The following is a 21,664-nucleotide window of genomic DNA, read 5'->3' on the forward strand; positions in this document are numbered from 1 at the left end:
TATTATTATGTATCCATCCTTATCTAACTAAGATAAATGTTCATTCAAACATACAGTTGGGACATCTCCAGGTTCTCCTTTCTGACCCTGGAAGCAAGAATAGTAAAACTCAGAGCAGAAGTCACTGAACTGACAAATGTATTTATTTATTCACATTTTTATTAAGTAACTACATGTTGAGAGTGCTGAGTGTATTAATATAACTTACCTTGGCAATCCTCTCTGCTGAGAAGAAAAAAGAAATAGACAAAATATTAGCTGCATCTAGAATTAAAAAAAACCTACAGATTTGCATGAAGATGCTAAATGAATATGAATTGATTTTGAAGGTCACCTGGTCTGCCATTGCCACTGCTGTGTGTTGTGTCACTCTGGCAAACAGGACAGCACTCTCCTTCTGGGATCACTACCTTTGCACAGTTAGACACTTCATCACATTGCACCTCGTCGCACAGGATTGCCCCGCTGTCACAAACACAGATCCTGCATGGTTCCGGTTTCCAGATGTCTCTGTTTGTGTACACCTGTCCATTCTCTGTACAGCTCAACTCATCCTCTGTAGACAAAAAAAGGTAAATGCTATATAAATAGTGTTTATGCACACATACACTTTTTTTTTTTTTTTTTTTTTGTTAATCAAATCCTTTCCTATATAGTTGTACTGTGGGTTTGGGTGTGTTTGTCATGATTAGACCACTGCATGAAAAAGGTACTCATATCCCTGTGAAAACCCAGCTAAAGTCTTTTTTTTTTCTTTTTCTTTCTTTTTTGTGATTTACTGTTTTCTACTTAAAATCGTCCTTCATAAAGATTTAAAGAACATTCTGTGAAAATACCTTTATATCTTTAAATTGACTGAGTGAGGCCATGTTAAAGATTGAGATCATGGCGAGATTAACTGTTAAAATCAAACTTTGATGCTTGTTATCTTATAATTAGATTTTGAGACTTCACAGACAGGGTCACATATGGGTAAACAATTAAAGGGTTACTCCACCCTAAAATGTACATTTTGTCAGTAATCACTAATCTCCATTTCGTTCCAAACCCATAAAAGCTTTATTCGTCTTCAGAACAGAATGTTTTTGATGCATTCTGACTAGCTCTCAGAACATCATATGCTGTTTGCGTTCAGTGGATACTCTCCAAAACGGCGCTTAGCTAACACGGAGACAAATTGTTGAATAAAGTCGTTTTTTTTTTTTCTTTGTGTACAAAAAATATTGGCATAGCTTTTTACAGTTGAACACCTGATGTCCCATGGATTATTTTACTGATATCCTTACTACGTTTCTGGACTATGAATGTGTTAATTGGTTAACTGTCATTATTGAAGGGTCAGAGAGCTGTCTAAATGCATCAAAATTATCTTAATTTGTGTTTCGAAGACGAACAAAGCTTCTATGGGTTTGGAACGACATAGAAGTAAGTGATTAATGTTAATGTTAAAATAAGATTTTAATAACCACATTAAAATTAACATTTTGCGGAGAAGTTACCCTTTAATTCAAATTAAGATTAAATGTAACATGTCATTATATGTATTTTTCTAAACGCATTAACAAAATATTAAAATACTGAAACTTTGTGTACTGAAACAAAACACAGTAACTGTATTTCAAATTGTATTAAGTTTCTGGTCCCCATTGACTTCCATAATACATTTTTGGTAACACTTTAGAATAATGGTACATTTGATCCAAGCAAAAACAATACTTCTATAGCAATTATTAATCTTAGTTGATGTTAATTTCACCTATTTCAAATGCATTATTCAAAGCAAAAATTGTGCATGTTAGCATTAGTTAATACACTGTGAATTAGCATGAACTAACAACAAATAACTGTATTTTCATTAACTAACATTAACAAAGATGAATACATGCAGTAATAAATGTATTGTTCATTGTTTGTTCATGTTAATTAATAAATTAACTAACATTAACTAATGGACCATTATTCTAAAGTGTTAACAATGGTTTTTTCCATACCACAAAAGTTAATAGGAGCCAGTAACTATTGTTTACCCATTTTCTTTATTTGATAAATTTTTTAAATCTTACTTTTTAAAAAGAATATTTACTTTTAAAAATGGAAAAAGCACTCATGGAATCACCCGATGCCATGCCTTTTCATGCTTTGAAACTAAACCAGAAGGCAAGACAGATGTGTAAAAGCGCTGGTATACCCTGAGAAAGTGGCTGAGAATTACTGGAAAAGGTGATCCCTTGCCTTTTGGAAAGGCTCTGGTGGGAAGACATGAGCTAATGCTCTCCAGGAAGTCTGAGTCATTGTTTCCAACAGACCTCTAATGCAATGTGCTATTCAGTGCCTCTTTAAAATAAAGTTAAATTATTTAAAATAAACTATTTCCTAATAATATTTTCAAGCTATGAAGTACAAGAACTTGTAGAGTAATGAACAGCTGTGGCAAACATTCAAATGTTCACGTTCAACAAAGCGGTTTGCTCCTGTATTACCAGTACACCAGATGGCACCCTTGAGCTGCCTTCAATGAAACTTTTTGGGTTTTGTGGTCACCTGAAATTTTCACACTGAAAAGGATGTTTTTGTACCCGTATATTTGAGAAGGTTTAACATTAGGCAGCACTAGCAACAAAGCAGGTAAAAAGCAAACACAGTAGGAAGTCTAAACTTTGGCCCCTCATAACAGTTTTTTTTTTTTTTTGCACTGTGCTCATAAGGAATGTTCATCACGTATTGATTCTGGGATGCAGATCAAATGTGGCTGCACTTTATAGCTGACAGGGAGATACAACCATAAAATTCTGAGCATTCAAGCTAATGAATAAGTTCAGAATAAATGAATGAAACGGATGCATTAGGAGGGTGTTGATTTGGGAGTTGTTTAGCTTTTTGACCTGAGGGATTGAATGTGTCAGGAAAGGATTCCAAAGAAAAGAGAGATCTTTTAATGAACACATGGCTGGCTGCTGATGGCCTCAGAGAACACCAGCAAACATGCAAGTCTAATAGCTTTATACCGTTTTTCAGGATTGTTGATATTTAGTAGCCTACATTTCACTCTTTATTTATTTTTCAGGATTTCTGAAAGTTGGACAAATGTTTTTTTTTCTTTAGGTTTCTTCTGAATGGGGTTTATTTTACTAGCTAATGATGAACAAATGAGATCCATGGAAATCCAGAGTGGAGCTGAAGTGAAATCATTTTCCATTGAATGCATTGAACGTGGAAAGGGAATTGATTTTGCAGTTATGTTCCAATTTAAATCATGCATGATGCAAGCTTTCCTGCTTTTGCTTTTTTTTCCCCCCAGCTGGCCAATTTTTATTTGAAATGCATGTCAACGTGCATATCTTATTCATTGATTTGTTGCTTAAAAGCAATGCTATACTGGCATTTCTGATGTTGGTGTGAATAGTTACAGTAGCATTTGCTAACAATAAAAAAAATAAAAAAAGACACTTTCATTTTCCACAGTCCATAGGATTCAGTGCAATTTACAGAAAACAAATAGTGTTCAGAGTTTTAGGCAATACAGCTGGAACTGTCTGTTCGCTTGTGATTAGAGAATGTATGAGCCGCTATAAATTTATGGGAGGGGGACTATCGTTCACAAGCCACCCATGAAACCTTTCCATTAAAGGTGAAGAGAAAGCTCACTCTTTCCTTCAGTTTGCTAATTCATTGCAGACTCTGCACTTTCTACAGCAACGGTTAAAATCCTCTAGTTATGATGATAGCAAAAGCATGGTCCTTTGTGGACTTCTGACGTACATTTTCCACCAGTCTTACAGTCTGGCTTGACCAGACCGCACTGAACATGCTCAGCATTACTCCATGTCAGCTAAACTCTGTGGTTCCCTCCCAAATGCTCTTCCGCAGAAACCGTAGGATAACAATAGGCAGCTTCTTTTTTACAATTCACATCTCCACTAAGATGCTGCATTGTGGGAGATTAACTCTAATATAAATCACATGTATTTTCCTTTGGTTTATGTGGAAATACTCAGAACTTGCTGTGTTCACGGACTTTGTTGTTGGAGCAAGGCTGTATGGGTTAGAAAATGACCTTATGGAAACAGTGACTCATCTGTGTCTGTCTTTTCAACACCAAGTACATGTGTTTGTGTGTGAGAGAGAGTAGTCTTTTCATCTGAACACCGAAAAATGTGAAATACTCATTTTGAGAACTTCACTGCTGAATGTTGATGTCCAGGAAACACACTAGATTGTATACAGTATACACTGTATGGGGGGGGGGGGGGGTCCATAAATGAAGCATCTGGTTTTACAGTTAAACAAGATGAGTTTCACACTGCAGGGAAACTTTCAAAGGGGCTCCAGTCTTGCTTTTTAAAAGCCAAGGACACAAATAAATCATGTGTCTCACAGACCTCTGACCTCTCTTGTAATTAACTGATAGCGTTCTCCACAGTTCACACACAGCTCCCTCTTTTTGAAGAAGAATCTGTGTGAAGATGGGATGTCCACACTGTAATTCAGACTGTCACTCCAGACAGATAGACCTCAAAGTGACTCTAAAACCTATGATTATTCAAACCTTGACTCTCTTCGATGTCCTTGTGGGTAACCTTTGCTGAGACACAAATGAGGATCTTCAAACCGATTTTGGTTTAGGGAGAACAAGGAAACATGTTTTCTTCTGGTTTGGTTATGTCCCTTTTTTCAATCCTTTTTTTTTCTTTTCTGCTTTCGATGATGTGTGGTGAGGACTTGGACCAGAAGTTTTTTTATTTTTATTTTTATTTTTTTTAGACTGCATAATTTTATTGCCACATCACACTGCTCTAAATCTCTTTCCATCAGTTCTTAATAAACTTATTTTAATACTTAACCTGATTAATCTATAGTTGAATGCTTGATCAGGTTTGATTAACACCATTTCAAATTAGACATTAGACAATTGGTAGCCATCTTAAAAAAAGTTTTCCCATATAAATTACAAAAAGAAATACTTCCACTATCATCTTGAATGTGCACATTATCTACAAATCTTATACATTTTTTTTGAAATCTTTCACCACATCTGAGAAAGCATTCAATTATCAGTTTTATAATACACTTGTTCGTATGGCGGGCCGTAATATCAAAATGCCATATTTTGTTTAGATAAAAATAAAAAAGGAAGAAAAAGCTATCTGTAACAGTTCTGTGTTTGCATTTAGATATAAGTTCAGACAGATGTTATAAGGCACAACTGGTGTCTACCACATCTATGTCTTTATAAGTGGTTGTGTAGAATTAAAACAAGAACTTCAAAGGCATTCTTAATACTTTTTTAATTTGATTTTTTTCAACTCTAAATGTTATTTTTATAATTCTGTTTATCATGCCAGCGGCCTAGACAGCTGTCTATCCATAACAAAGTGATGTTCCACAATTCATTAGCTTGCTTGTTAATATTTACACAACTTGAAATCCTGCACTTGTATACAAGCGTAGTACACGTTTAGATGTTGAAGTGTAAATGTTTATCTCTGTGAGTGTAAGGCAAGAGATGCAGATCATTACAGTTACATTCTTGGTTAAGATCAACAGAATCTCATGACCTGACATAGGTCTACTCTTTGCATTCCTGACCTCCTTTCATGGATAATCAGGAGGGAAACATCTTCAGCTAAAACTTAAATGAAATGTTAACTTGTAACAAAAAGTAAATGGAAGACATTAATGATTCAGCGTTCCTAAGAGATAACATATATATATATATATATATATATATATATATATATATATATATATATATATATATATATATATATATATATATATATATTCTCCTTTTTTCTTTTCTTTTTTTCCCTCTCTCTGCATCCTGTGAGGAACAACCCCACTAACTCTTTCCAGAGATTGGAAACACCCCTCCCTGATGTTTCTCTTTGTTGCGTGTTTCTTCCTCTTTGCTTTGTTTGGATATTGTGAGAGCTTGCAGAACTTCCACAGCTGGTCTGTCATGATTCTAGCTTATATAAAACTGTTTTGGATGGAGAACCTTGAGGCATCAGTGGAGAGGATTTATCTGAACACTTATTTCATGTTATACATTTCAGATCATCCTGTAACCGTTTTCTCTTTTTCTATCCTTCATTAACTTACACTGTCAACCATCCTCTGCACGTTTTGTCATTGAAGCAACTTTAAATAGACTGGAAATAATTATTTTAACTATTTTGGGGTATAAAATTAAGAACCAGATGTGATGAATAAATCCACATATGTCTGTTTTGTAATTGAGATGACATCAGCCTGCTTCCCTAGAAATCCTGAGAAAACTGAGAAAACCTTTTAAGTTTATAGAGCCTTATATCTTCTTGATGCATGACATCTAGAATGGTCAAAAGGCCAGCATAAAGGTCACTTCTTCCAAAGGTGATGGATCTTACTGACTCTCGGTTGTGTATTATAGAACTTATGTACTTGATAATGTATTGCAAACTCATCCAGCATGTGCAATAATATCAAACAAATAATAGTGATACAGAGTTCCCGACTAGTGTTCTGTAACATACTCCATTATGAAAATAGATTTTGCTTGTCTGGTTTTATAAATTAAAGAAAACAAACAGAGAAACAAAACTGTTTCCAAATTCAAATTATCAAATGGCAAACAACAGACTCATCGTTGATTAGATAAGAAATAGATGAGTGAGTCAATACTGTATCTCTTTTGCATGATTTGGCTGAGTTCCAGGTTTATACGGTTCTTCTCCTTTTGAGGTTTCGAATATGTCTAATTAGTCATCAGCAGCTGGTTTGACTGCAGTGTTTTGTGAGAACACTGGTCTAAATCTAAGTTATTATTATTCAGTGCTCCTAATCATTTGACTGGTAATTTATTGTACCTAGAAATGAAACGCACTGTAAAAAATAAATAAATAATTATATTTAAAAGGGACCTATTATGCCATTTTTACAAAATGTAATAAGTCTCAGGTATATCCAGAATGTGTCTGTGAAGTTTTAGCTCAAAATACCCCACAGATTGTCTATTATTTCATTTTGAAAATGCCCATTTTGAAATGCATGTTTCTTTAAATGCAAATTAGCTGCTGCTATGACTCATCTGAATGTCTCTGATTGGCCATTGGATTCATAAGCTCAACAAAATCGTGTGTGATTGGTTCTAATGCAGTGCTGTACAAACAGTGGAGCCAGCGAACGCAGATTTGAATTTAGCAGCTGATGATGTGCCGCACTAAATAATCTAATCCCAACATTGTGATTTAATCAAATATTAAATATATTTATATATATTATCCGTAAATATTAATTAGAAATTAATTAGATTCCTGGACATAATAAATTATTAAATTAATATTACCAGTGCCTTTGAATGTGCATGACGCCTCTGCTTGTACCTCAGATATTCTGCCAAAAACATCTGTTTGGTTTTGATTATCCTATCTATCACACTAAAATCATGTGTTTTAAACCATATTAGTTTAAACTTATGATATCCATTTTCTGAGTGCACACGTCAGATGCACATGTACAGAAAACGGATGTCTCATGGCATGCATGTCTTATTACACTTTAACTGTCAAATACACACAAGTTTATGTTAAAAACACACGTTTTACAAAAACAGTTGTAACAGAGGTACAAAGTTGTTTGTGAATGTAAGCATCTGGGAAAAAGGTTTCATATTTATATTAGATATGTGTGGCAGTAGTGTAATATACAGTAAATAATTCAATACTGCTTTCTTGTCTCCACTGAGGCTGGTACTCTAAATAGTGTTCTTTGCTCAACAGTGCAGCCAAAGACATAACAGTTAGCATGCTTTGCTTGAACTTTTGGCATGGCGTAAGAACTGGTACACCGTTGTCACTTGTGAAAACACAACTGGCGGAGCCGTGGGTTGAAACTTGATGATTCGGGAGCAGTAATAAGATCCCCTTCTACATCACGTGGGAGTACAATCTTAGACGCTCGTTTTTCACAAGCTTGCGAAAGACTAACCAAATTTTAAAAATAAAAACAAATACTGGGTCGTTCTTCTTTCATGTTTTCTGGCTTGGTAGATGCACCAGGGACCAAATTATAGCAATTAAATATGGAAAATTTCTGATTTTCATAAGTCACCTTTAATTCTTAATTAGCATCCACTATATTTGTAATAACAATAACAGTCTCCTTACTAAAATGTCAATAAGGAGAAGTAATTACCTCTAATCATTGTGAGACAGCAGGGAATGATATCATTACTCAAACCTAGACATTACTCAGCATTCTCTCCAGAGCAAAAAATGTCAGTGTTAGAGACTTCTTGCTGTGAAGATATGAAAATGAACTTACTTACAAGGTGGAAACATGTCTCTCTCGTGAATTTATTTTGAAAGCTCTTCACTGCCAGAGTGAATTTTGTGCCTGGATCACATTTTCATTAGTTTGATATTTGAAATGTTTCAGCAGTATTGATCTGTTGGTTCAATAAAAATGATTGCTATAGTTTATTCAAAGGTTACTACAGCATGTTAATGTTTGACGTCTTTTTAATGTAAAAAGTTTAAATCTTGAATTTAAAGAGAGCATGAAGGATTAAATGGCCAATTATTTATAATAATTTATTGTACAACGGTTATACAAATGAATTAATTAAGCAAGTAAAGCAACAAGTACAGTCGAAACTCCAGAATGGTAATTTGGTACAGCAGCCCTGGATTCTCATTTTTTAGAACTAGCCTACTTCAAACTCCACTTATTCTATGGTAACCAACGGATATTCCAAACAAATAAAGAAACACAATTTTCTAATAGATCCTTGGCATTTATGAACTGAAATGTGACTGCCACATGGCATCCCAGGATCCCAGTGTCTTTCTCACATGCTGTTAGAATCTAATCTTGCTGTGTCCATGACTCAATAAACTCTCCAGATGTTTCCATATAAACCGGGTTGACCCAGATGTCCTAGTTATGAGTGTATGAAGTGCAGGATAGTGCTTTTTGTTAAAAAGCACAGTGAGTTCTCATTTGAGTGGGATCATTTATATCAAGTTACAGTTTTACACAACTGAGGCTGAATAACAAATACTGTAATAAAAATATCAGTAAATGTGGATTCGTTAGGGATCTCTCAAACAAAAAAACTATTCAGAGAGAAAAAAAAAAAGATTCTCATATCCCACAAATATGTTGGTTTAAATTCAAACTGGAAACGGACTTCTCTGCTTTGCCCTCAATCCCTTTTCTAGACTTTGTGACATCTGTTTCATTTTCAATGCACTGTAGTTATGATTATAGGACTGTTTTCTATTAGTCACTGGCAGAAGTCAAAAGTAATGTGCAATATTTATACTGAATAGTTTGTTCTACTTTGCATTGATCTTATGGACTGAATCCAAAAACTGTATCTTTTCATTATATTGAAGTCTACATGTCATCACATTCTCCTTATAGGGTATAGTTTCTTGAAAACAGTAACTATCCTGTCTGAATGCTGGACACAAAGAGCTCTAATAGACCAGAAAACCACATTTTCTTCATGAAATCCAAAATTGCTCAAAATATTTTTCAAGCTGGGTAGCCACAGAGGACTTTATGTACAAATGTATCAGTAAAAGTATCGGTATTAACAGCACCATGATGATACTGTTATATTTGATGTAGAACATGAGAAGCTTGTCAATGGTATACCTATATGTTATAGTTAACTAGTCGAGAAATCAAGTTTTGTTAATATTTAGTCACTGTTTTAGTATTTCAGAGACCTACTACAGTGGTGGAAAATTAGGTTGCCTTTTTCCAGATACCTGTCTCTGATTTTGTTTTAAGAGGCATTTGACAGGGTTTTACCTGATAGGTGAGCTAATAAAAAGGAGACCGGTTAGACGCCCCATTTACTCGCACAAAGTTTAAGTTTAAAGTTTATTCTAACAATATAGATTAAGGAAAGTGAATGAGAAGTGGAAATGACAAGCTCCAAATTTTTTAGTATGGAAAAAATTAACAACATTATAAAGCCTAGCAAGGCAAGTTTTTTTATATAAAACATTTCATACACAATGGTAATTCAAAGGATTTAAAATTATCATAAAAAAATAAAAACAGGTATTTAAAAACCTTTTAAATGATTGAATAATTGATTTAAATGGAATTTAAAATGTAAATATTATATATAAAATACAGTGTTATCAGTTTGGATGTAGTTCAGTGCTAAATGCACAGCTGAAAAGAGTCAACTGTTTTGAGTCTCGATGTAAAAGTGGCTAATGTTTTAGCACATCTGATCTCTTCTGGAAGCTGATTCCAGCTGCGGGTGGCATAATAGCTAAAAGAGGGCTCCCCTTGTTTTGTGGGAACCCTTGGTATTTCTAACTGACTCGATCCTAATGATCTGGAGATCTGTTAGGTTTATATTCAGTGAGCATATCTGCAATGTATTTAGGTCCTTGACAATTGAGTGATTTATAAAGGAGTAAAAGTACTTTAAAAATCAATCCTAAATGTAACTGGAAGCCAGTGTAAGGACCTGAGGACTGGTGTGATATGCTCAGATTTTCTGGTTCTAGTCAGAATCCTGGCAGCAGTGTTCTGGATGAGCTGCAGCTGTCTAATGGTCTTCTTGGGAAGGCCGGTGAGGGGACCATTACAGTACTCCATTCTGCTTGTGATAAAGGCATGAACTTGGCTGGAAACAAAACATCTAATTCTTGCAATGTTTTTGAGAAGATGGTATGCAGATGTATTTACTGCTTTGACATTCTCTAGAATCACACCAAGGTTCTTTATTTAAATTTTTAGTTGTTTGACTACTAGAGTCAATGTAAGCATTCACCTTAAGACCTTAAACTTTTGTTTCCAAATGCAATGACTTCAGTTCTTTACAAGTTCTCCTTGTTTAACTGAAGAAAGTTTTGGCACATCCAACTGTTAATTTCATCAATGCATTGGCAGAGGGAATCAATGGGGCTGTATTCATTGTGCGATAAGGCTAGGGAAATCTGGGTATCATCAGTATAGCTGTGATAGGAAATTATGATCCTTCTCATTATTTGATTTTGTGGGAGCAACTACAGGCTAAACAAGAGTGGTGCAAGAATTGAGCCTTGTGGGGACTCTGCATGTCATAGACATCCACTTAGACTTATGCTCTCCTAGACTGACGTCATAACCATTCCCTCCTAAGTATGACCTGAACCATTTGAGTACAAAGCCTGACCCAGTTTTTCAGTCTCTCTAGAATATGTTATGATTGAAAGTGTCAAACGCAGCACTAAGATCTAGTAGTACCAGCACTGATATTTTGCCAGAATCAGAATTAAAGAGAGTATTATTGATTATCTTAATAAGTGCTGTCTCTGTGCTGTGAAGCGGTCAGAAACCAAATTGAAAATTATCCAGGTATCCATTTGAGTTTAAGTAGTTCATCTGATTAAAACTTACCTTTTCAATAATCTTACCTTTAAAAGGAATATTTAATTTTGGTCTATAGTTGCTCAATGTGGTGTTATCAAGATTAAACAGTAGCAAAAAGAGTGTGAATATTGTTTAAGTTACTGTTTACAAGGTTTAAGAAGGTCTGTCTATCAGTGGCTAGTTTCACATTGAAAGCATAGAGGCTGTCTTTATAGATGCTAAACTAAATTTTAAGGTTCATCTTCCACCACATCTGATCAGCTTTTCTGCATTGTATTTTCATACTCTGAACTGCCGTTGACTTTCTCCAATGTAATTTTTTGTCTATCAGCCTTCTTACTGGCATTTACAGGAGCAATAAAAATAGTCAGTATGACGATATGATTTCTAAAGAAATTTAAATGATTACATTTTTTGTTTCCCTAAGTGTTTATGAGAGAAGTTGAAAGTCTAATTTGTGATAAATTATTCTTTTGAGCTGTTTTCAATAAATCTTTGATGATTTGATTCTGTTCTCAAAACCTGTCTGAATGATTTGTTGACCACTTGTGAATTTTCACAAATGTGAAACATTTCTTCATTTGTGTTCCACAGAAACAAGAATGTCGGACAGGTTTGGAATGACAAGAGTGTGAGTAAATTATGACACAATTTTCATTTTTGGGTGAATAATCCATTAGCCCTATTGACACTGCTCTAAATGGGTTAATCGATGCAAAATTAAGCTTCTTCAAGATGAGGCTTTGGGGACCAGTGTAGCACAGACAGAGATAGGACAAAAATTTTATACAGGCCAAATCCAGATTATCTCCAGACCAAATTGAACATCTGTGTAAACTTCTAAAGCTAATAAACTATCTCAAGGGGAGTTCTCATCATTTTCTCTACTGCCAACCTCTGCATTCTCTACACAGTCATGTTTGGCATATGTCTCATCCTCCTTGCTTCCTGATCCTGTAAGCCTGCCAAACAAATATTTTAATGTTTTTCACTACATCTGCTGTACATGAAGGAGTTTTTTTTTTTTTTTTTTTTTTTAGTTTGCACATGACAAAATGACTTCTCTTAGCTATAGAGTGGTAAAATGCCTACTATGCATTTGCTCTCATTTTCCAACCCCCAATTGTCCTCCAGCATTTGCTGTTCGAAAACATAGTGTTCTTTACATCAGTTACATGACTTCCTCCACAACAACGCTTTAGCCAGCATTTGTTTTAATATTTTACAAATACTGCCAAAGCAACCAGTTAAACATCTGGAAGTCATCCCATGGGCCTGCATTTGCTGACTGCCATAATTTACTTTATAAGTAAGTAGTTCCCATGGTGCAGGCTCGAGAGTGCGCTCATCGTTAAAAATACATCCTCTAAATTGTTTATTCCTTAGAGACCCCCAGATGCTATGGATTGTACAGTAAGGGTTACAGAGTCACAGATCGGTGTCAAAGAGAGAGTAGGATTCTCTCTTTCTTCTTGTCCCCCTTTCTTGCTCTCTTTCCTTCCCTCTTTCAGGACCAAAGAGGCATGTAATCAAGTCATAACTTAAAAATGCAGCACATGTTTTCCATCAGCACATAAGCTGTGGACTTTGTCGAATGCACACCCTATTTGTTGCAATATAATTTTTGTGGCAACAAGACTGGAACCAGGTTTGGGACAAAAAAATAAAGTTAAGTCAACACAATAATACAAAAATACAACTAACAGTTTAATGTTAGAGAGACGAAAATTACAGTGTATCTCACGTTACTGTGAGAAGTAATTTGCGATTACTTGTTTAATCAAGTTTACGTAAAATTACACATCATCCAAAATATTTAAGGGTATTTGAACTGTTCCATGTGACAATGCTCAGACGAAAGGATGCGTCACATGGAGCGGACAAAGAACAGAACAACTTAATTTGGACTTTATGTGGTCATTACTGGCATATTTTTGTGTAAAAGGACAGGGAAATTTTTTTTTTATTACTTTTTTTGCATTATGTATTAAATACTACCAACCTAACCACTTTTGCCCAAAAGCACATTTAACTATTTTTGTTGTTTTGTTTTTCTAGAGTAATTTTCTTCTCTTTACGTTGCACAAATATTACCATTGTAACTAAACTATTTAGAAAAAAGCAGCTGCATTCAATTATCGACTTCAATCAAACCAATTTAACATCAGCCATGCTTAAGTGAGAAATAGCACACAATCACGCTTCTGATTTTCTTCTGCAAAACATGTATTAATCATACTTTCAATGTACTGATTATCATATTAATGAGATAAGTTATGGCTTGTTTATAGGACCTATTCAAATGCGAACATGCAGTTTAGAAGGCAATTTAATGGTAATGTGGTAAATGCCTCCCAAAATACATAATTTAAGAGAAATACTACCAATTCAGAATAAAGTGGTAAAGTAATTTTCACCTAAATAACATTATTACTCCTTAGCCCAACAGTGCACAGACTGATGTGAACAATAAGAAAGAAATCTATCTTTACAATGGAAAAAAATTATAATAGCATATTTTTGCTCTATTATGAAGGAAGATACTACCATTTTTTTTTTTTTCAGTTGTAATGATCATTTACCGCAAGGTGGCGCACTGTCTGTAAAACCTCAACAAAAGGCTTTGAATCCAAATGGCACACATAAAACATGTTGTTCACATACGCATTATAAAAATCTGCTAAACATTAAGATCAACAGAACTGAGAGAACACTCCCCAGGATTGTTTTGTCTGGTGACATCACTTAGGGAAAAATTGACGTCACATGTTTGAAATGATCTAAACCTGGGCATGACTGAGGTAATAGCACTCAGGTGTTTTCTGGTTGTTGTTTTTTCCCCCTTTCCCTGCATGTTCAGAGTCAGTTCCTTCCTCATAATATCCTCACACATCTGCTATGCATTAAGATGCAAGATGTGTTCTCTCTTTAGAGAAATGTGAGTGCAGTGTTAGAGTTGAAAACAATTCAACAGATGTGAGAGGAGGATACTGATGTGGGTAGACAACAAATCTAATGGTGCATGTTGAAGAATTAAGAGTAAACTGTGCCCTTTGACCATACTCATATGCCACAAACCTCCAAGTGACATCCCTGTAAATCACGTTACAGTGTGGTGACCACATGGCATAACTAGTAAAACTTGCTGGTCAAAAGTACAGGCAAAGTCCAAAACATATGGCATAATTAGATGTACTTCATGGTTGAAAGTACAATCAATTCTCATACAGAATCATGCAACATCCTTCAAAATTAAGTTCCAACAGTTAACTTTACATTTAAGCAGCTTTATATTCAAGCCTTTCAAGTGATCTTTAGTAAACCTAAGTAAACCTCTTAAAAAATTAATAAATAAAAAGTCTTTACATCAAAATCAAAAGCATCAGTTTTAGCATCAGCACAATTAGCTTCATGAATAAACAGCAACTTACCACCTTCGTCTTGGCATTTCACAAATTGTAAAAAAGCCACAGATAAAGCCAGAAAAAGGACAGTCCTATAAGGCTGAAAGATCATCATGCCCATATCAAAGACATGAGCTGTTCTTGTGTGCAAAGGGAAGAGAAGGGAAAAGAGTCCAGGTTATCGCTTCACCATGAAGACAGACTGAGGCTTTTCCTGCTCAGAGCAGCAATCAGACCCAGCCCCATTCTCTGCTGCCTCTTTTTTTTAACAGCCTTAAGTAAGAAAAATGCTGCCAACCCTAATTTTCCTCCCCCTTTTGTCAGTGCTCTCTCATAAGCATCCATTCTGGCTCTGTTGAATTACACTGCATGTTCTTCATTACTATTTTTAATGATAGTTTGTTCTTTGCCATTATTGCATATTGTCACAGTAATTATTTGTTTTTGGTTATCATTCACTCATAATGATGAAGTCTGTTTGGCTTGGTGTAATTGCTAAGAGGGACAGTAAAAATTGGCGTTGTGACCATCTGAACAGCACAGACTTTACTGCTGTTGCTCATAGGCGTTTTTTGTTTTTGTTTTTGTTTTACAAGGGAACAAGAAAATAGTTTATATGCCATTTTTCTTAGGTTGCAGTTGACAGATTGAAACCCCTACTATGAGAACAAGAAGAAAGGGATCTTTATTGTCTCAGTGGTAAATACTAGACGATGGGACAAGCTAAACATTCCATTTGCTGGTCAGAATCTCCTACAGTTCTAATGACTTGTCCAGTTTCACATTTTATTAAGCTCCACACATGGGTCATCATGAACATCATGAACATTTATGTAAAAGATGACCGAGATTTTGCTTTTGGTTTGGCTGAATCCTTTACTTGTCTGTATAGTGTCAGGCTTTGCTCTGTTCTGTAATTATTGCAAGAAAAAAAAAATATTATTTTCTTTTCAATTCAATAAAATTGTATATAGTGCTATAAAGTAGAAGCAAACTGCCATTTTTAGTATAATGTATTCTACTTTATGTTCTGAACATGTTTTAAGTTCTCTACTACCTGAAAGATATCACTGATTTAGATGTTCTGAAGAATCTCACCTGTAGCAGTGATCCTTTAGACATAAATAGGGGTCAGGTAAGTGGCCCATGCATTTTAGCCAATCAGAAAATTCACCCTGCTTTTTACTGGTCTGATTTCATGTTGGCTGACATATCTTCAGAGGGCAGGGTTTTAGTAAAGGGGGCGTGTTGGATTGGTGTAGGGTGGTCTAATTCTAGAGGAAGTTAGCAAAATAGCTGAAATTGCTTACAACTATAATGATAGCAAGTTCCCAATATATACAAATATTCAGTTATACCTGGCAGTAGCGGTTTTAGGCACGGGCGAACCGGGCAGCCGCCCGGGGCGTCATTTTTTCGTGACACATTGGGGGCGGCAGCACGAGCAGATAAACAAAAAATCCTCTGTGTCGCGAAGCGGTTTTTCGTCATTTATATCATTTCACTGTGTGTGGAATTGGCAAATTGGCGCTCCCTGCAGCTGCCGGCGCCCCTGCTTGCTGAAAATATCCACTGAAGCTTTGTGTTGTGAGAAGTGTAAGGGGGTGGGGCGAGAGGCGCGTGCGACATTTCACCTCTGGGTCTCTCTCAAATGGAACGGACAGGGCGGGGGTGGACGGGGACGGGGGATCCACTAGTAATATAATTAATAATAGGCTAAAGTCAGTCACACACCTCGACTTTCTTCCAAATAACGCACATTTCATTCATAATGTTATAATACAGGCCTATAGTTCCTGCAAATGATACTAGGCAATACAAAACGATTATGCGGTCATCAAGGTGAATTGGTTTAGTCTTGACTTCTGGTCGTGAGTGACAGGTGGGGGGATGGGAAATCTGTTGATTGTCGAGTGCCAAATAAACAGAGATGGAGAAGAAAAGGTCAAAGCCAGGTGCCCAATTTCGAAAAAAAAGAAAAGAAGAAGAGGAGAAACGAGCAAAAGATAAAGGTATGCAACTATTGTCTCTGTATGATTACAGTATCCATTTCATGAATGAAGGGCTAATGTTAATTGGTGGTGGGTATAACTCTTTGTTAGCCTTTCTGCTATGATGCTTGCTATGCTTATACAACAATAATTTGGTTTCAACTCAATCACGAGATCTAATTTATAATATTGTGCTTTGCAATTAAACTGTTAAAAGTTCAGTTATCATTTCCATCAGTTGGTTTAACATTAGGCCCTGTAAATAACTAACGGCATTTTATTTGCTACACAGTATGCTAAGTATAGTTTCCTAAGTATAGTTTTACAAGTCATAACTAAATCAGTAGTCAGTAACCTAATGGCACCTCCATGAAAGTTAGATTGATATACAAATTTTGGTTGAAAAATATCCTGAAACCCAAAAAGTTTTTTTTTTTGCCTATACATATAATTTAAAGTCATTTTATTTTTTTAAACAACTGAGTCCCAGTGACCATAGCATAACGTGAATAAAATATAATTTTTCAACGTATTTTTTTTTTACTATTTGTTTCTATACTCTAAACAATGTGATGACATGGGGGAAAAAATGAAATAAATAAATGTTTTTGTTTTTTTCCGGGTCTAGGAGGATATAGCGTGTAATGACAGACATTTAGTGTGTAAGAGCATGTTTATGTAACCCTTCTATTATGTTTTGAGTCAATTTGACCCTAGGCTGTTTTAGCTTTATAAAACATTATCCTATGGTCTTTTGATTTCAAATGCAGTTAAATTGCAATTTCAGGGGCACTTCTAAAATATTTTGGAGCATCCTCTGCCACTGGTCAGGATGAGCCAACCACCTCCTCCGCTACACATGTCTCCACAAATATCTGATATTGTGGATGAAGACCTCTTTGCCTCTACTTCTACCCAGCATGAGCTTTCAGGTGTGCATATTGTGTGTGTGTGTATGTGTGTGTGTGTGTGTGGGCTACAAGACAACTGCAATTTAATGTAATTTTAATATTTCTGATAATTTATGAGTAGGACTGTGTTTTTTCACTGCGATGTGTTTTGAGTAATATGCCAATATGCTGTCTGATAGAAATGCCTGGAGCTGAACTCCCACTGAGCCCCACTGGCCCTCACATCTGACTGACAGGATTCGGACTGAGCTGGTTCACAGAGGACCAAGTAAAGTGCCACCTGGCTTTGTTTACCGTAGGAATGAGAGTAATGGGAGAAGTTGCCACCACTAATATTTTAAGAAGACATTAGTAAGTGGTGAAAAGATGGCAAGAAGTTGGCTGATTTATTTAATTAAGAACAACAGCCTCTTTTGCTTCTGCTGCAAATTTGTTTTCCAAGAGGAACATCAATTTAACAAGTGCAGGAATGGCAAATTGGAAACGTGCATGCAATAATCTGACATCATATGAAAACAGTTGTTATAATAAAATATTGCTGTTTGTGCAGAACTTTGTTTGCTAAGTTTTTTGTGTGTGTGTTTGTGGGGGGGGGGGGGGGTCGGGGGCGCTCGAAAGAGGTCTCGCCCAGGGTGTATTTCAATGTAGAACCGCCACTGATACCTGGTATATATGGATGATGCCTAGAGATGAATATGCTAGTATTAACTATTATTTCAAGTTGTCAGAAAAGCAGGTAGTAATTTGCTGAGTACATTTTATAGAAAACTAACTGTTTTAACTACTGATTAGCTTCTTATTTTCACTCCCTCATCTCATCTGAGCCAGTTTGGCAGACACTGAAGTTGTATTTGAATTAGTCATGTTATGACTAATTTGAACTCTTTGCCAAACTATGCTTCTAGTTAACTAGCATTCATGAGGAAACTGATTCTAAATCCCAAGTGGTATGTAATGAAAATCCAACTCAAAAGGTTTTCTACATTTAAAACAAATGCTGTTCATGTGTACTGGAAATATGTTCCACCTTTTGGGAGTAAAACCAGCTATGATTATCTAAATATGAGAATATTTTGCACAAGGTGAACCAGAGGACTTAAGCTATTCAAAATAATGCTTGACTAATGTTGTACTTGAATCCTCTTCAGTCTTTTAAAAACTTCTGAGGGAAAGGAGAGGAAACAGCTGTGAGCCATGTTCTTCATGCACTTGATTTACTCTCCATCTCCAAGGCTTGCACGGCACAGAGGAGCAGAGGTGAGGAGGGGGTGGGTTGAGTCACAAGGCAGCTCTTCTCATGTAGCCCAGCCCAGTGGAGTGGCCAATAGCCGTTCCAAACCACTGTAACATCGTTTGCAAGAAACAGTTCTCTCAAGCCAAAAACTGGAATGGGAGGCTTTATTTCCACACTGTTACAATAGGCTGCCAAGTATTGGGTCATAAGAGAACGTAACCCAGAGGAAGGTAAAAGCTGTAGGACATTGCAGTCTATGAGTTATAGTGCTTTCCTTGCTTGCTTGTGCTCATATCTGGCTTCTTTGGATCCACTGGCATGGAAGAAATCTGTTCAGTATATTTAACCATGCCAGACGTCTGCTGCTTTGGGATGTGTGTCTGTAAAATGTACAGCAAGTGTGGTTATCTTCTGTTGGGTCTGTGATTTCTTTAAACGCGGTGTCAACAAGTCATCACACACACACACACATGTATATATATATATATATATATATATGTATGTATATATATGTATGTATATATATGTGTATATGTGTATGTGTGTATATATATATATATATATATATATATATATATATATATATATATATATATATATATATGTATATGTGTATGTATATGTGTGTATATATATATGTGTATATATGTATGTATGTATGTATATATATATATATATATATATATATATATATATATATATATATGTATATATATATATGTATATATATGTATATACACTACTGTTCAAATGTTTTGGGTCAGCATGATTATTTTTTTTATTAAAAACTAATATTTTAATTCAGAAATGGTGCACTCAAATGATCAAAAGTAGCAGTGATCATGTTTACATTGCTACAAAAAACAAAGAAAAAGAAAAATTAAAACAAATGTTGTTTGAGCTTTCTATTCATCAAAAAATGCTGAAAAAAACTATAAATTACATTAAGCTGCACAACTGGTTTTCATATTTTAGAATATGAATAATTTTTCTTAAGCACCAAATCACTATATTAGAATGATTTCTGAAGGATCATGTGACACTGAAGACTGGAGTAATGACTTCTGAAAATATAGCTCCCAACACAGGAATAGATTAATTATTAAAATACATTAAAATGGAAAACACTTATTTTAATTTGTGATAATATTTCAAAGTTTTACTGTTTTTGCCATATTTTTGTTCGAATATATGCAGCTTTGGTGAGCAATAGAGACTTTTCAATAAGAATCCCCAAACCTCTGAATTGTAGTATATACAAAAAAAAAAAAAAAAAAATTGTGCTAACTGCTTTTGAAAACTGAATTAAATGCATAGTAATACATGCAATATGATAAGCACTTTTGGCAACAGACTTGGTGTTTTCAAATATTTTAACTATATTTCTATTGATATGCGAAATAATGAAAAAGTGAAAACTCAAATGCATTAATATCTATTAAAACTACAGATTGCTCTCTCATTCCTTAGCAGGGGATATGCTTTAGTGACTGTGATGAAAGGCAATGAAAATGGTGACAAATGCTGAACTCTTTATTGCACCACTCACTCAAATACAATGACTGATTTATTGAAAGGAATGTCTCGTCTGGAGAATGGCCAGATACTGACTTGTACCGGCTTGTTATATATATATATATATTTTTTTTTTTTTTGTGTGTGTGTGTTCACTTTCCCCAAGTAAATAGATGAAACATAGAAACACTGCATGTTATATTGGTATATATTTTGTTCATTGAAGCAAAACTCAAGGCCTTGGCATGGTAGTTCAAAGTAATGATAGAAGTATAAAAATCACAATACACAAATGTTTGTTGTTGTACTCCAAATACAAAATTAACATTTTCCATAAAATTTACTCTGAAAAGTTTAATGGAATTTAAAGAATGAAAACGAAAGATATCAGGAATATTATATTACCCATGACAGTTGAAATATCCAGGTTTCATGATTTTTACATGTGGAATAAACTGTCTGTATTATATATATAGATATAAAGACATAAAGACAAGCCTCTTCAAAATTCACCTAACCTCACAGTGACCTCACATGAATGGCTTTTTTTAAAACTCCCACACATCTACAGTCTGCTCATTGTCTTGTCCTGTATTTCAGATCTCTTGCAGTATCTTCTAAATCATGTTTAGTGCACTTTTGTATAGTATGTTAATTGTGTTCAAAATGTAAATGCACATGAAATGAAATGCAGAGAAATGCTCTTTGATCAACTTTATTCAAGGTAGCTTTTGACCCACTGCAAAGGCTCACAAAGAATGGAAATAATTAGTACGGTTTAGATCTCCAAGGAAACTTCTGCCAAACACAGCTATAAACAATTTTTCCAGCCAGTGCATATACTCCAGTGTAAAATGAAGTTGTCTTCTTAGACTGCTGCCCCCAACTCAAAAATTAACATTTCCCAAAACCTCCATTGTCTTTGTATTTTCAACCCTCTCCTTTCAAACTGTTTTCTCATGTTAGCATTTGTAAATAAAGATAAATCATTCAAAGGAAAACACGCTCTGTATCATTTTGCCATGTGTACTGTAATATAAATGTTTTACTTTATTTGTACTTTCTGACATAAAAGCCCTAACCTTAATGCCCATTTGGGCCATTTCTGATTTCCCCTTTCTTAGCTCGGATATGTTTTTCTGATTTGTAATAATCGTTTTTATCCCATCAGGGGGAATGTACTATTGTCAGAGGATCTCAGCAACTGAAACATAAGTTGAACAAAGACTTCTTCCTGCTTAA

At 35.1% G+C, this 21,664-nt stretch overlaps 1 protein-coding gene and 1 long non-coding RNA gene across 2 annotated transcripts in view; one reads left to right on the forward strand and one right to left on the reverse strand.

Moving 5' to 3' along the window:
• The window catches only part of LOC127964826 (collagen alpha-2(V) chain), a 28,268-nt gene extending 13,249 nt beyond the window's left edge, over window positions 1-15,019 (reverse strand). Inside the window, exons 1-4 of the mRNA XM_052565211.1 lie at window positions 14,799-15,019; window positions 335-556; window positions 209-225; window positions 55-87 (exon numbers count right to left, since the gene is read on the reverse strand). Of these exons, the coding sequence (XP_052421171.1) occupies window positions 55-87; window positions 209-225; window positions 335-556; window positions 14,799-14,892 (366 nt within the window). The 5' untranslated portion in view covers window positions 14,893-15,019. The remainder of the gene's footprint in view (window positions 1-54; window positions 88-208; window positions 226-334; window positions 557-14,798) is intronic.
• Window positions 15,020-16,483: 1,464 nt separating this feature from the next.
• LOC127964837 (uncharacterized) lies at window positions 16,484-18,183 on the forward strand. The gene is made up of 3 exons (XR_008155143.1): window positions 16,484-16,783; window positions 17,550-17,694; window positions 17,853-18,183. It is a non-coding gene; the product is annotated as an uncharacterized LOC127964837 (long non-coding RNA).
• The last annotated feature ends 3,481 nt before the right edge of the window (window positions 18,184-21,664 follow it).

This window comes from Carassius gibelio, chromosome B9 (genome assembly GCF_023724105.1).
Source record: "Carassius gibelio isolate Cgi1373 ecotype wild population from Czech Republic chromosome B9, carGib1.2-hapl.c, whole genome shotgun sequence".
Classification (NCBI taxonomy): Eukaryota; Metazoa; Chordata; class Actinopteri; order Cypriniformes; family Cyprinidae; genus Carassius; species Carassius gibelio.